The sequence below is a fragment of the Eleutherodactylus coqui genome, chromosome 6 (assembly GCF_035609145.1).
Source record: "Eleutherodactylus coqui strain aEleCoq1 chromosome 6, aEleCoq1.hap1, whole genome shotgun sequence".
NCBI classification, from domain to species: Eukaryota; Metazoa; Chordata; class Amphibia; order Anura; family Eleutherodactylidae; genus Eleutherodactylus; species Eleutherodactylus coqui.
Genome location: NC_089842.1, coordinates 79,814,248 through 79,829,986, shown reverse-complemented (window position 1 = coordinate 79,829,986; position 15,739 = coordinate 79,814,248). Strand labels below are relative to the sequence as shown.

The 15,739-nt window shown below is 42.6% G+C and overlaps 1 protein-coding gene across 1 annotated transcript in view; it reads right to left on the bottom strand.

The window, feature by feature from the left end:
- Positions 1 to 931: 931 nt before the first annotated feature.
- Positions 932 to 15,739, bottom strand: part of LOC136632270 (free fatty acid receptor 2-like) — a 39,775-nt gene continuing 24,967 nt past the window's right edge. Inside the window, exon 2 of the mRNA XM_066607043.1 lies at positions 932 to 3,738. Coding sequence (XP_066463140.1) covers positions 2,778 to 3,738 — 961 coding nt within the window. The 3' untranslated portion in view covers positions 932 to 2,777. The remainder of the gene's footprint in view (positions 3,739 to 15,739) is intronic.

Below are 15,739 nucleotides of genomic sequence, written 5' to 3'. Positions count from 1 at the left end.
CTGTTTCTACAGTTTCAGAGCTACAAAGGTAACATAACTCGCCGTACTACACTATTTGTGTAACTCCCTATGGGAGGTCCAGAAAGTGTTGACCTTCCGATTGCTGCATTTGGTATTACAGGAGCAGTTGCAGGCTTAACTCAAGATAGGTGTAGGTCCCAGAGGTGGGACCAATACCAATCAGAGGTCTGTGGTATATCCTGTGGAGTCAAATGGGCTATATCCCCAATCATTTATATATATATATATACATGTGTGTGTATGTGTATTGCATTATTTCTGTTGTACTGATCTGAGTTATAGTCTGTTCTATACTCCAATGCTGCATTCGCTACTCTACTGATGGAGTCGCTGTGTATATATATCACACTGTACTAATCCAGAGTTACATTGTCTGTTATACCCCAGAGCTGCATTCACTATTCTACTGGTGGAGTCACTGTGTATATATCATCACTTATTCTGTTATGATGCTGAGTTTAAGACTTTATTGTACTCCGGAGCTGAACTCATTATTTTGCTAGTTAAAGGGGTTGTCCCGCGCCGAAACGGGTTTTTTTTTTTTCAACCCCCCCCCCCCCCGTTCGGCGCGAGACAACCCCGATGCAGGGACCTAAAGAAAAATCCGCACAGCGCTTACCTGAATACCCGCGCTCCGGTGACTTCTTACTTACCGGCTGAAGATGGCCGCCGGCATCTTCTCCCTCGGTGGACCGCAGGGCTTCTGTGCGGTCCATTGCCGATTCCAGCCTCCTGATTGGCTGGAATCGGCACGTGACGGGGCGGAGCTACACGGAGCTACACGGAGCCCCATTGAGAAGATAAGAAGACCCGGACTGCGCAAGCGCGTCTAATTTGGCCATTAGACGGCGAAAATTAGACGGCAACCATGGAGACGAGGACGCCAGCAACGGAACAGGTAAGTGAATAACTTTTGATAACTTCTGTATGGCTCATAATTAATGCACAATGTACATTACAAAGTGCATTAATATGGCCATACAGAAGTGTATAGACCCACTTGCTGCCGCGGGACAACCCCTTTAAGTCACACGACAGTGCTTGAATACCATAAATTCATCTGCTCTCCTAGAGGGCTTATCCTGTACTGATCCCGAGTTACAGCCTATTATATTCCAAAGCTGCACTCACTATTTGTTTGTTATTGGAAACAATCAGCAAGCTTGCTATCAGACTTACACCTTGCCGCAGAGAGATAACTGTAGTAGGTGTAGAAGAATGCTGTGGCACCTCAGCCATAATGCTTGATCAGGCCAAAAAGTTTCCTCCATCACTACTATTAAAGCTGCACAATTCTTATGAACCTTTCTAGAGGCCCAGCCACCTCAAATTACGACATCAGAATGTAACAGCTTGAATAACTATAATGGGGGGGAGTTTTTCCTAATTGAGATTGCTATTGCTCTCATTAATAAAAAGAAATAATATTCTTGCAGATATGACACTTTTTACTGGGTGACGACAATAAAAGGAATGATTATAAAGAGCAGAATTTCAAGATTGTAACACTACTAACTGCAGGGCTCTTCATCAGGCCTACAATAGTACAGCGTTTCTTTTATTTTTGCTACCCATTGAAGGATATCATACATGCAGGAATATTATTTTCTTCCTCTGAGAGCAATAACAGTTCATTCAATTGGCTAATACTGTACAAATGGTTTTTCTTTTGTCCTACATCAGGGGTATTCTAGTTGTGACAAGTTATCCCCTATCATGGGAAAGAGGAAAACTAGCTAATCAGTGAGCGTCTGACCACTGGGACCCCCAATGATCCAGAGAATTGGAGTCCGATCGGCCTTCAAATGAATAGAGCAGCGGTTGCACAAGCGCGTGACATTCCATTAATTTCAATGAGAATTCCGGAGATTGCTGAGCGCTTGTGCAACTTCCATGCCATTCATTTAAGGGAACAACTGGACCATGTGTATGGGGGCTGCTCAAATTTGCCAAGATAGATGTTATTGGGGGAATTTCAATGCCCCATCCTTATGTTGCCAAAGAAATAGAGCTGCTTGGTTGTGTCTTAAGCACACAAATGCTCGAATGTTCGGTCAACGGCTGTTGAAAGCGTATGGGTACCTTTGCAGTGCTTTCCAGAATGCAAATATTAGAAGAGCAAGTTCTGTGTAGGCATTGAACAAACAAGGGAATGCCGGAAGATTATAGTTCGGAAGCAGAATTGTAAGTGCAGCTTTCAGGCACAATACAGACTCTAACTCAGGAAGATAAGTAATGTAATAGGTTTACATCAAAGTTCAGTATTGAATTGTGGAGATTCATTCCATATGTCACTTGTAACATGTGGACCTACCAGTTAATTGCACACCACTGAGATGGCAAAATGATGAAATAAAAATTGAAAATTTCGATGCGTGCAATTTTTTCATGTATAAGAAAACCCTATCAGTAATATAATGTCTTATGCAGCCATTAAAACATTTATGTAATTGTCTAGCTGTTCAGTAAAAGTCAATATACAGTTTATATCTATATATATATGTCACTTGGGATGTTGCTTCTTGAAGACAAAGATGAACATCATGATTCCTTCAATCCTTTAGAGCTTTACAATGTGTGTCTTATCACTTTTTAAATATGTCTTCATCCCTTATAATGGAACTGTTTTGCTTAACATTGACTCTTTTTGAGCTTATTGGGTTAACCAAGCCTTTCAAACAAAGGATGATCCATAGTTCCAGAACTTGTTGCTCAGACAGTGCTTGAATACCATAAGTTCTGCTCTCCATGAGGGCTCAAGTGGAAGATCTTTCTGTATTGCTGTCTCTAATTGGAGAATCAAATCCAGGTGGATAGAGCTTCTTGCATGGGAAAATGGTCCGTAGTTTTACCAAGATGACAGCTAAAAAGTCGAAAAATGTTTTTTGGACGGCTGTTGATGTGAAATAGAAAACAATTGGGTCTAATGTGGCATTTAATGTGCTAAGAAGAAGAGCATCCACCCTCCATGTTGGACTCTCATTTTTTATAAACCCAACAATATGAGATATATTGTACGGAGCAAAGCAGATACAGAAGTTGGCAAGAGTGGCCACGGCCAAGCCGATAGCTCGTTGCTTCCTTTTCCTTTGGATGTTGGGCAGGGTCATCAAAATCCATACAAAGTTTATGTAACAGTAAAGTGTTATGATGAATGGAATGAAAAACAGGACCACTCCCAACTCTAAGCGTACCGGTAACAGAATCCTCAGTTGCTCCTTAGTGAATTCTTCATAGCATTTGGTTACATTGGGAGATGTTGCATTATTGGGTATAGCGTACTGGACCACATAAACAATACTGCAATGAGCACAGGCCATAAACCAGAAGATGATGCTTGCGAATGTTGTATAGGCAGGTTTTCGGTGGAGCTTGTATTTAATTGGAAAAGCCACTCCAAGGTAACGTTCTACACTGACAGCTGTGAGGAACAAAGTACTGATGTAGATGCTGCTGTAATAGCAAAAACTTGTAAGGGGACAAAGAAACAAAGGTGCATCCCAAATCATACCAGCTGCAGCCTCCCGCATCTTCAAAGGAAGGAAGAGTAGCAAGACGAGGTCCGAGATGGTCAAGTTAAGAAGAAGGACGTCTACTGGAGTTGGCTTCTTGCGAACCTTGACTAGAAAAGCGTAGAAAGCCAACAGGTTGGAAGGCAGACCGGTCATAAAAGTGAAAATGTAGATGGCCAGGACTATTTGATTATGCTGATGGAGCCTTTAAAGAAAAGAAGAATATGATAGAAATGGGTCAGTCAAGACAGAAGAAACCATAAGTGACACAAAGGCAGAAGTGCTAGATTCAATTTTATCATAATTATCAGAGAATTCATTAATAAAGTTCAGCTTGAGTCCATCTGGACCTATCACGCTAAAGGTTGTTGTGATTTTAGAGATTTAGAGAGCTTTTTGGCACTCTCATCAAGTGGTCCTAAAATCAAGCAGTGTCTGACTCTCATGGAACCATTTTTATTGATTCTTTTATTTTTGCATAATCTGCCCTAAAACAGTCCCCACTAAATAATCATATTTGTAAGACTAGTGTACTCAACATACGTATTCAATGGCCTTCTAAGTACGGTGTGGATGTTTGATCAACTCTCACTAAGCACATTTGGCTTGTTCTCAACTCCAAGAAGACTCAGGTGTCCATACTTTCTAGCCCACAGATTTCTCAGACCCAGACAAAGACTTTCTGGACCGAAAGGCATGTTAGGATTCCATCCTGGGATATCTTGTCACATGAGTTAGTTCATTTGTCTTGTTTTACAGTCTCTTTAGTATTGCACTTTATTTATGTTGATGCCCTTTGCAGTTTATTAGTATATTGTTAGTGTATACAACAATTCTTACTATATGAGGTAGTTTTGGGTCTGGTGATTGCTAATAGTTATATACTGATAAGGAAGATGATCAATATTAATCCATATGCTTTGTAATGACCAATGGCTATATGGCCCATTTAGACACAACAATTATCGCTCAAAAGATGTCTTTTGAGTGATGATCATTGTGTGCCTTTACAGTGCAATGTGATTGCTCAAATGTTGAGTGATCACCTTGCACTCTGAGCGGGGTTTACAGAAAGCAAGCAGGGCCGCTTGTCTTCTGCATCCAGCTGTTCTCTGCTCGGAGCGCCCGGCTGTTATACAGCTGAGTGCTCTGAGCAGGGTATACAGAAGACAAGCGGGGCCGCTTGTCTTCTGCATCCAGCTGTTCTCTGCTTGGAGTACACAACTATTATACAGCCAAGTGCTCCGAGCGGGGTATGCAGAACACAGCTGGACCGCTGTGTTCTTCATACCCCGACTGTTCACGGAGCGCTCAGCTGGTATACAGCTGTGCGCTCTGTGCAGAGTATGAAGAACACAGCTGGGACCTCTCTATTCTTCATACCCCACCTGTGTTCAGGGAGCAGGATACAGCTGAAACAATAGTATCCACTTTATCCCATTGTGAACTCCTGATAAGGCTGATCGTTGTTCGGCCGATCACAACTGCTTAGGCTGCGTTCACACAGGGCAGATTTGTTGCATTTCTGCTGCATTTTTTCCGTTGTGGTTTTGCCGCAGAGGAACAGCTTCTGCGGCAAAACCGCTTCAAAGGTTATTTTTGTCTTGCGGATTTTCTTGCGGAAGCGTTTTTTCTACAGCCCTTTTTACTTTTTGCACCGTATTTTGGTGCGGATTTTGCTGCGTCCATAGAGGTCTATGGACAAAAAAGCGCTGCGGAAAAGACAGAAGAATGGACATGCTGCGCCTTGGAAAACCGCGCCGCAGTTGCATTTCTGCACTGCGGCTGTGCGGAAAAAATCCATCCTGTGAGAACAGCTTTTTGCCCAAACACATTTGTGCTGCATTGCACTGCAAACGCAGCGGTTTTGCCGCAGTGCGGATATGCAACGGCGATCCGCGGCAAAACCGCGGCAAATCTGCCCTGTGTGAACCCAGCCTTAACGAAAACTGCACGATGTCAGTGCAGTTAAACACAATGATTATCGCTCAAAATCCGGCTTTTGAGCGATAATCGCTGTGTCTAAATGGGCCTTAACAGGGAGAGCTTCTTGCCATGTAATATTGGTGTAAGGGGTTTGACTGAGAGTATATGATTAGTAAATGATAGGATTTATTTTCCTGATGTTCATGTTTCTAAATATTCTAGATTTTAAGTTTTTTTCTTGCTCTCCAAAAACATGAGCAGTAACCCATAGGACCCTGACAGCTTGAGGCAAACCTCCCTTTTCTTACAGGCCTCTTTTTATAAACGCTCAATCTCTCTGTTAACCTCTCTGTTAAACAGTGAGGATGTGTGAGCCGGATATGAAAATCTCCTTATGAGGTTTTATTATGTGACTCGTTATAGAATAATCTAATAAGATAGACATTAATTAAACTACTGCTTGCTCGGCAGGTCAGCTGCTGCTCTCTAATGAGTACGGTAATAAATATTCTCAATTAAATGCCTGTTGTTGATCATACAATTTACATGGATCAGTTCCTCTTAAAGGGAACCTGTCACATCCCCACAATACTATAAGCTAAGTTCTGTTTGGGGACTTGACAGGGAACCGGGTGATGTATTTTTTATACTCACCTGCTCCCGTGATCTAGCATTGTCCCCCTATGAAGTTGACATGCAGCACGAAAATCTGGGTCTTCACACTCGCACTCTCCTATACAAGTCTATGGGAAAGCATGGGAATCCGAAAAAGAGTCAGATTTTTGTGTCACACGACGACTACACAGGAGGACAGGGGGAGCCGGTGAGTATAAAAAATATCTCAGCTGGCATCCTCCCACTTAGTTTACGGTTCTGTGGAGATGTAACACGTTCCCTTAAAATGGAGATAAGATATGCAAAGGATGCTATGAACTCATAAAAACACATTTACAAGTTAAATAATATTTTAAAAGGTCATGGAAATAGAATTTGAACACAATGGGCAGGCTGAATTGTTGGCATTATTAAAGCCCACTGAAAGTAGGGTTCATATGCAAGAACTTTGACTGCTTCAACAAGGAGTACCTCAATCGTGGTGGAAATGGCCATATCAGTCCTTAACTAGAAAAGCATTGGGCTGCACAGTTGCAGGGGTGGAAAGACTGCACTATTGAGGAATAGATATTACATGGTGGCATTAATATGTCAAATTCCAAAACATGATGTTCCTATGGAGGAATAAATTCTGTCAATAAGATCAAAAGTACCTCCATCTTTGCTTTAAAGTCTACATCAGTCCATGCAGAGTGGATTCCTGATAATGGATCCCTCTATATTTGATAAGATCCAAAATATCAAAATAGGGTATTGATCTACTCAGGGATTTTTATAGGTGGAGAATATTTAAATCAGCTATATTCGACACTCATGGATAATTTTTTCTTGAATCTAACCCATGCTTATTTATTTTATTGAGCGTACTGATAGAATGAACCCAAACCAAGCTTTTAGCAAATTTCTACCTGAAACAGGGTTCCACTTTTTTGGTTCACTCAACACTAGTCCTGAACACTGGTGTAATACCGTCTAAGGCCTTAGTCACACGGGCGTTTTTTCACGCGATTTGCGCATCGCATGACGGATGCGCATGCGCAAATCGCGTGACCGGCGCCGAAAAATCGGCCCAAAAATCGCCCGAAAATCTGCTCCTAGCCGCGTTTCATTAGAAACGGGCCGGAGCTGTCCAGCGCATTGCATTCAATGGAGACGGCAATACAGCGGCTCCATTGAATGCAAGCGCTGCGGGCGAGTGTGGGATGAATTGTCGGGAAGGGGTTAAATATATAACCCCTTTCCTGCAATGCATCCTGAAAAGTGAAAAAATAAAAAAAATGTATGTACTTACCTGCTCCCGGCAGTTGGAGGTCCCGGCGGCCGGCCTGCAGTGGGTGTGAAGGGGGTGTGACTCAGGCTTGCCCCTGATTGGCTCAGCGCTGAGCCAATCAGAAGCAAGTCTCAGTCACACCCATTCATGAATTCATGAATGGGTGTGACTGAGATCAGCCTCTGATTGGCGCAGGCTGAGCCAATCAGGGGCAAGCCTGAGTCACACCCCCTTCACACCCACTGCAGGACGGCCGCGGGGATCTCAGGCTGCCGGGAGCAGGTGAGTACATCCTTTTTTTTTATTTTTTCACTTTTCAGGATGCATTGCAGGAAAGGGGTTATATATTTAACCCCTTCCCGACAATTAACCCCGCGCACGCCGGCAGCCCATTGCTTTCAATGGAGCGGCTGTATTGCCGCTCCATTGAATTCAATGGGCAAACATCGTTCTTCTCTGCCACAGCTGTTCCAGCTGTGGCAGAGAAGAATGATTTGTCTTCTATATGTTCTCATTGGGGTCGGCGCTGCTGCCGCCGGCCCCATTGAGCGCATATAGAGAAGAGAACAGGAATCGCAGATCGCAGATAGGTGCGATCTGCGATTTCTGTTCTCTAATTTATCGGACGAGCGCATAAAAAGCGCTCATGTGTCCGATACCATTGCAAAGCAATGGTTTTAAAAAATCGCCGGACGCATGCGCATGCGCAAATCGCGGCAATAAACGCCCGTGTGACTGAGCCCTCAGGGTGAATTCAGATGACCGTATATCGGCTCGGTTTTCACGCCGAGCTGATATACGGTGTCCTCATCTGCAGGGGGGGGGGGATGGAAGAGCCAGGAGTAGGAACTGAGTTCCCGCCCCCTCTCTGCCTCCTCTCCACCCCTTCTCCGCCCGTCTGCACTATTTGCAATGAAAGGAGGCGGGACGGGGCTAAGTTCCAAGAATTAGCCCCACCCTTGTCTTGCCTCTCCCCATTGCAAATAGTGCAGAGGGGCGGAGAGGAGGCAGAGAGGGGGCAGGAGCTCAGAGCACTGCTCCCGCCTCTTCCAGGCTCCTCCCTGTAGAGAGAGATGCCGTATATCGGCTGGGCGTGAAAACCGAGCCGATATACGTTCGACTGAATCCAGCCTAAGAGCCATAACAGCCTTATATTACAAACTCAGAGTGTTCTCCAGGAATTTTATGGTTCTTAGGCCTCTTTCAAACAAATAATATAACGTGGCTGTTAGCTGTGCAATGAAATCGCAACCATCTGAACCAAATATTGCATGAACGAAGAATAGCTATGACCAAGTTGCGGCTATTATTCACGACTTTTCCGTCCATTCACATGGCTGTCTGCAGGGAAAATGTGCCGCTGCCCTGAAATCCCTCAGTAGGTAGAATTCATAGTAAGTACTTTTAAATGCCTCACTAGAAGCACCTGTCAGTGTTTAGCAGCACTAGCCACTGCTAAACTCCCTTCCCCTCCCTTTTTCTGCCGGCTCCTATAGACTCCCATAGAAGTCTATATAGCCTCCAGCACTGTGCGTCCAAAGATAGGGCAAGACCTATATTATTACGCATACAGAAATTGCGGTCGCTGAAAATGCTTATGTGCGATATCTTTCACTCTGATTTTTTTTAGCATGCCAAAAAATTGTTTGTCTGAATGAATACATAGGAAACCAATGGTTCCAATAGTTGTGATTGTATTGCACGGCTAAATTAGCCGCGTTATATCGTTCGTGTGAATAAAGCCTTAGGTTTTATTCTCACAAGCGCATATATGTCGCGTTATCACGCCACGGCGCATATACGGTACGATGTGAAGCATTGGTTTCCAATGCAGCTGTTCACACGGCGAATATACAATGCGTAAATACACGGCAGCGCGAAAAATAGAACATATTCACGGCCAGCACATTTACGCTCAGCCAAAACATAGCTCTGGTACTATGTTTTGGACAATATATACCGGCAGGTCCTATAGACTCCTAAGGGAGCAGGGAAAGAGAAGGGAGGGGAGACATTTTTGCAGCGTCCAACGCTGGATTTTGGCAGAGCAAGGGTTTTCCGGAGTGTGGAGTATTTTTTCCACTGAGGCTCGCGGTCGTGTGAATGGACAAGAAAACGCTGGCAGTGATCGCGGAAAAACGCCCATTCAGGCGCTTATATGGAGCAGTTGTGAAAACGTAAAAACACCGTAATGCGTTCGTGGGAAAGGGCCCTTAGACAGTGTTGTGCACCAGATTTAGGGGTTTCTGTTCTGGTTTGAACTAATTTGGACCGAAGCAAGCTTTTTGCAAAGGTATGGAGAAGCGGATGAACTGAACTTTTCAAAAGTTTGCTCTTCACTACTTATATATTCCTCTCCAGTATAGATTTTCAGTTGAGTTCAATAGTTATGGGCTCAGGAGCCTGACAGGTCCTTTTTGTCCCCTATGAGGATACCAGTACTATAAAATACAGGTAGTACTATAAAATACATGGGGTCCTTGATACTGATTTTGCATTGGGGTTCAGCAGCCTCAAGTTACCCCTTTGGTTTTGGGAATGATAACAGCTTGGTCCGAAAGAGGAATTATTCTGAGGGTCCATCCCCTACTGATTGAGAACAAGTTTATGTCTATTAACTCTTAAACTCTTTTGGACATCGTGATTTGGACCCTGATCGTATGGGAAATTGGCCTATTAGTAATACGCAGTGATCATAGAATCCCATGATGAGCCCTACAACCTTTTGACAGTTTGGAAGCTTGTTTTAATTATTGTTAATTTATGTATTTAGAAGCTGGATTCTCTTGTAGGTTTTCTTTGGCTCTGATATTATTATGATTATGTAGACGCGATTAAGTGTTGTTCTGCCCAAGTAAACGTTTATTCATATTCCTAATAATGTGTTTGTTTTGCGCGGGCACAGAAAGTCTTTGTGACTCAGTGGATCTAAACATCTTGAGTAAACAGAAGTGTAGAATGGCTCATGTGAACTACACCTACCCGGAAATACTACTTCTTAATGTTATGGGCAATGATTGTATTGGGGTTTTCCCAGATTTCATATCTATGCTCATGCATTCACTCCCTTAACAAGAACTCCAGCCCAAATTCCTATTGACTAAGGCTACATTCACACAAGACGCACAAAACTCGCGTGAATATGAGCGCCATTCTTTTGAATGGAGTCATACACATGAGTGACGTTTTCCCCCACAGCGATGCTGCCAGGTAAAGGATCACTGCATGTCCTATTTTTTCATGTTCCTCGGAACGCATCACCCGTTTCAATGGGACAGTGAAACACAGCGCATGCAAATGGGATGTATTGCTTCCCATTGAAATCAATGAGAAACACTTGCCGATCCTCTGACGCGCATGAAACAAGGATCGCAATTTCACTGAAATGATGCGAGGAATTTTTGCACGAAAAGAACCTCTTTGAAGTACTACTGATCTGAGTTGCTTTGCATTGGCTATGTACAAAAAGGTTGTGTTGTAATGTTTGGAGAATTCTGAGTTCTCAGATTCTTAGATGAAGATGTAAGATTTGGATAGCAGCGGTAACAGCAGCGGGAGAGAATTGATTTTCAGATTTTTTTCCTAAAATCTAGTAGACCTTTGGGGTGAGAAAAAGTTTTTATTTTCTTATACATGGCGCAAATGTAATTTTCCTGAGAGGTCCTCACATAGTCTGTCTGAGTCATGTACAAAAGTGAACATTTCTATCCTACTATGCCACTATAGGTCTCTGGAAGACTACTTCCTGCTGCAACTGGCCCCGCTAATATGCCACTTCCAGGGTTGCACCTTTCACTAAAAATGAATGTTACTGTGCACCTCTCTGGGTCTTTGTATCCTTCTACATATGGCTGTGAACATGCATATCACACTGTACTCTGATCATACAAAAGTATGGTTTCTTTCATGTCCTTCACAAAAAATGGTACTGTCTCTTTAAGGGGGTGCACTACTAAAGTTGTAATAGCTATAAAAGCAGGAGTACAATAGTAACTTTAGTATAGGTTAACTTTTTGCTTGCAGAAATATATCAAAACATTTGAAGTTTCTCTTAGCATGCAGGAAGAGGCAGGACTCGCTTCAACTCGTCTTCTAAAAACCCATTTGGAATATTAGTGCCCCTATTTGCCTACCAATTCACCCACTTAATTCAAGTTGGGCAAGGAGGTCGCTGCCAGGCCTCAGGGCAACCAATCTCTTACGGACCGCTTGTCACTCCAATTCTGGAATAACACTTCTGTAATAGGAGTGCCCCTGTTCTACAACTCCATGGGATTTAGACTAGTGGAGTTAGGCAGTTCCATCTTTGCTTTCTCATGACTATGTTGTGCGCACTGTTTTGTCGCTGCCGGACCATAGTTGCTGCGGTGATACGAAGGGAGAACAGACCCTTGTGAGAATATTCTGTGTGCGGAGTGTATAAAAGTAAAAGAGGGCAAACTGCGGGGGGGGGGGGGGGGGGGGTGATAGAGCAAGAAGGTTAGCAAGGAGGTGACGTGCGGACAGCTATGCTGATCCTGTTGGTGAGGATTATGAGCGCCATCTTGCAAGGCGCCAAGTCATCTCCAGAGCTGCAGCCATGTTGACATGGATTGGCACAAGTTCCACTACCTGGTGCAGTAATTATCTGGTCCCCTGTGACCCTGTTTCCCAACGATGACCTATAGAAGCCGAATCTTCAAAAACAAACTAGGCGACAAGTGTTATTGCTACAGTTCTATGCTAGTAAATGTTCTCCAGCATCAGTGCAGTGTGATCATCATTGTGCGGTCAAGGACACCGACCCCATCCTTACACCAACCGATCTTGACAAGCTCCTGCAACTACGACTTATTCAAGAAATTGATGGCTCAAAAACCTAGCGCCCAGGTAAACCCATAGGCCTACGGTCCACAAGATCCTGTCCTCCTCAAGCCTAACTTAGAAAAGGTCCCCCAGTACATCCACAGCTCACACAACTCAGCTATGACGCCCAAAGTCTCTCAGTGTCTTCACCAGCTTGTATTCCAGAAGCTACACTGGAGTCTTGCTGCACACCACCACTCAGACTCTTCAGGTTTACAAGCTATGGACTCCGGTCCATGTAATCATCTCACCATGGCTCCATTCAGCACCAGCGGCACAGCTCCACTTAGGCTTTCTGTGTCTTTTCTCTTGTGCCTTCAGCTCGATGGTGCATATCTCGGTAGTTGCACTCAGGCCTACCTGTTAATCGCACCTCTGACGCTACAGGCAGTAACTCTTGACTATGGCATGCATAGTGGAGACTGGATGGATTCTGCTACTACCAAAGTACTAGCAGCAGTTTGCCCAGGTTGCACACACATCCTGATGGCAGTTCCCTTTTAAGCACTCCTCCTCTGTATTCATGACTGACACTACCATCACTTGCAATGGCCTGGACAACTTCTGAAAAAAAATCAGACAGCCAACATTTTTTATGAACACATCAGAAAACCGTACTGAATGATAAAGACTATAAGGTGGCTTTGTCATGCGTGTTCGGGAGTTCCGTTTTCCTGCCCTGCTACGGAAGTAGGAAAGGGGAACATATTTGTCTTATGACGGGACTTGAACAGTGTTGAACAGACCTCATTGACTATTTTGGGGTTCATTTGATTTCCGCTCAGCTGTTCAACATTTCACTATCTGAAAAAGCGCTGCATACCGCGCTTTTTCTTCAGGCATTTTGTGGCGGATCTGCAACGGAGCGGAGGTTCCAGTGCAGATGTGAAAGTGGCCTTAGTGATACACAGCATGTCTATAGGTCAGCTATTGATATGAGCTCGTTACCAGCATTTAATACGAGATGTACAATGACCATAATTACAATCATTATAACCGGCTCAGGTACCAGCAGCCTCAAAAGATACAAGAACATGTCGAATCTTTTTAATGGAAACTGAAAAAAAGTCTCAAATTTTTGAGAACTGTCCAGGAATTTCTGGACGGTTGGCAACACTGTCCTGCTAATCTGTAAAAGTGGTGAAAGCAAGGAAAAAAAGTCACAGCAGTGACCTTACACTGTATATGCAACCTTACATGCAGGTTGAATATACGGTGGGTAAAAACAAAAGTTCTGGAACTATCTTTTGACTGATATATGGCGGCAGCTCCCATAGAATTCTATAGGAGCCGGAAAAAAAGGAGAGGTGGATGCATTTTAGCAGCACCCAACGCTGCGAAAAGCTTACAGGTGCCTCTATGTAGACATTGGAAGTCATTACTGAGTGAGGGCTTTCTGGGGTGCGATGTATTTTTTTGCTAAAAACGTCGAACTAGGTAGTGTGAATCGACGAGAAAACGCTAATTAAACTCAGGACTTGATCGCGGAAAATCGTCCATTTATGCAAATTTGCGAACGTAAAATGACTTCGCTCGTGTGAAAGAGCCCTTAAGGTAACTAAAGTTTAAACACCCCTTTAAATGTATCTCATGAAATACTATAGAATGTTTTTATGGTACTTTTCTTTTAATTATATCTTCTTGTACTTCTTTAAAAAAATGGAAATGGTCGTTAATTTACCCATAATACACTTTTTTTTAATCTAACTGCTATTTTAATTATCCTGCTTGCAGCCAGATTACAAGATGTGGTTAGAGTCAACATCACATATGATAAGGCAGTGCATCTTTATCTGGTCATACAGTCTGTCTACTGATATCTGTCATATTATAGGCCTTTCCATAAACAGGATTTATTGACACAGCTGCCACTCCATAGAAATCTATGTAGGTAGGATTTCGGAGAGACTACTAGTACTACTGTCTGTGTCTTTAGCAAGGAAATCAACATGTGCTAATTCAAAGCACAAAATAACCAATTACACTAGTGGTGGTTCCCAAGCTTTGGTAAGAAGGGTTTTATTGCCTGCAATAAAGAGAAATGTGACTCTGATACACAAGTGTATTCCATTATAGTCTTATTAATGATCAACTCCAATCATAGCTGATATTAACAACGATAGAACAGTAAATATTTCTGAGCTACATGGCCATAAATTTTAGTAAATAGGTCTATTGTTTTCCTTATGAAGTTCTGTCCCATCATTCTGCAGGGGAAAGCACGCTTCCCATATTGCCTGGGATGAATTTTCTACTGTTCTCAGTGTTCCTTCCTGCTGAGTGATGCAGTGATATATCTACTACAATACTGCCCACTATGTACAAAAATGTAACTACTGCATTAGTGCTCAATATGTAGAGGGGTTGTCTAACTTAATCTTTTTTTTACATTCTTGAGCCCATGATGCCATGGAATGTGACCCGTGATGCATTGTGTTGGGGTCTCCTATTGGCTGCAGGGGTCACATCGGTAAACAACTACCTAGCTGCTACAAAGTAAGCCGACTGACTGGAGAAGCAGAGGAGCAATGCGTCAGCACATAGATATTAATTTTATTTGTTAATATATATTTAACTCCCCCAAAGCCAAAAATGTACTGCAAAACCTTAAGTATATAAATATAATACTGCCTCCTATGTACAAGAATATAACTTATATAATACTGCCTCCTATGTACAAGAATATAACTACTATAATACTGCCCCCTATGTACAAGAATATAACTACTATAATACTGCCTTCTATGTACAAGAATATAACTACTATAATACTGCCCTCTATGTGCCAGAATATAACTTCTATAACACTGCCCCCTATGTACAAGAATATAACTACTCTAATACTGCCCCCTATGTACAATAATATCATTACTATAATACTGCCCCTATGTACAAGAATATAACTACTATAAGACTGCCTTCTATGTACGAGAATATAACTACTATAATACTGTCCCCTACGTACATGAATATAGCTACTATAATACTGCCCCTATGTACAAGAATATAACTACTATAATACAGCCCCCTATGTACAAGAATATAACTAATATAATACTGCCTCCTATGTACAAGAATATAACTACTATAATACTGCCCCCTATGTACAAGAATATAACTACTATAATACTGCCTTCTGTGTACAAGAATATAACTACTATAATACTGCCCTCTATGTGCCAGAATATAACTTCTATAACACTGCCCCCTATGTACAAGAATATAACTACTCTAATACTGCCCCCTATGTACAATAATATAATTACTATAATACTGCCCCTATGTACAAGAATATAACTACTATAAGACTGCCTTCTATGTACGAGAATATAACTACTATAATACTGTCCCCTACGTACATGAATATAGCTACTATAATACTGCCCCTATGTACAAGAATATAACTACTATAATACTGCCCCCTATGTACAAGAATATAACTACTATAAGACTGCCTTCTATGTACGAGAATATAACTACTATAATACTGTCCCCTACGTACATGAATATAGCTACTATAATACTGCCCCCTATGTACAAGAATATAACT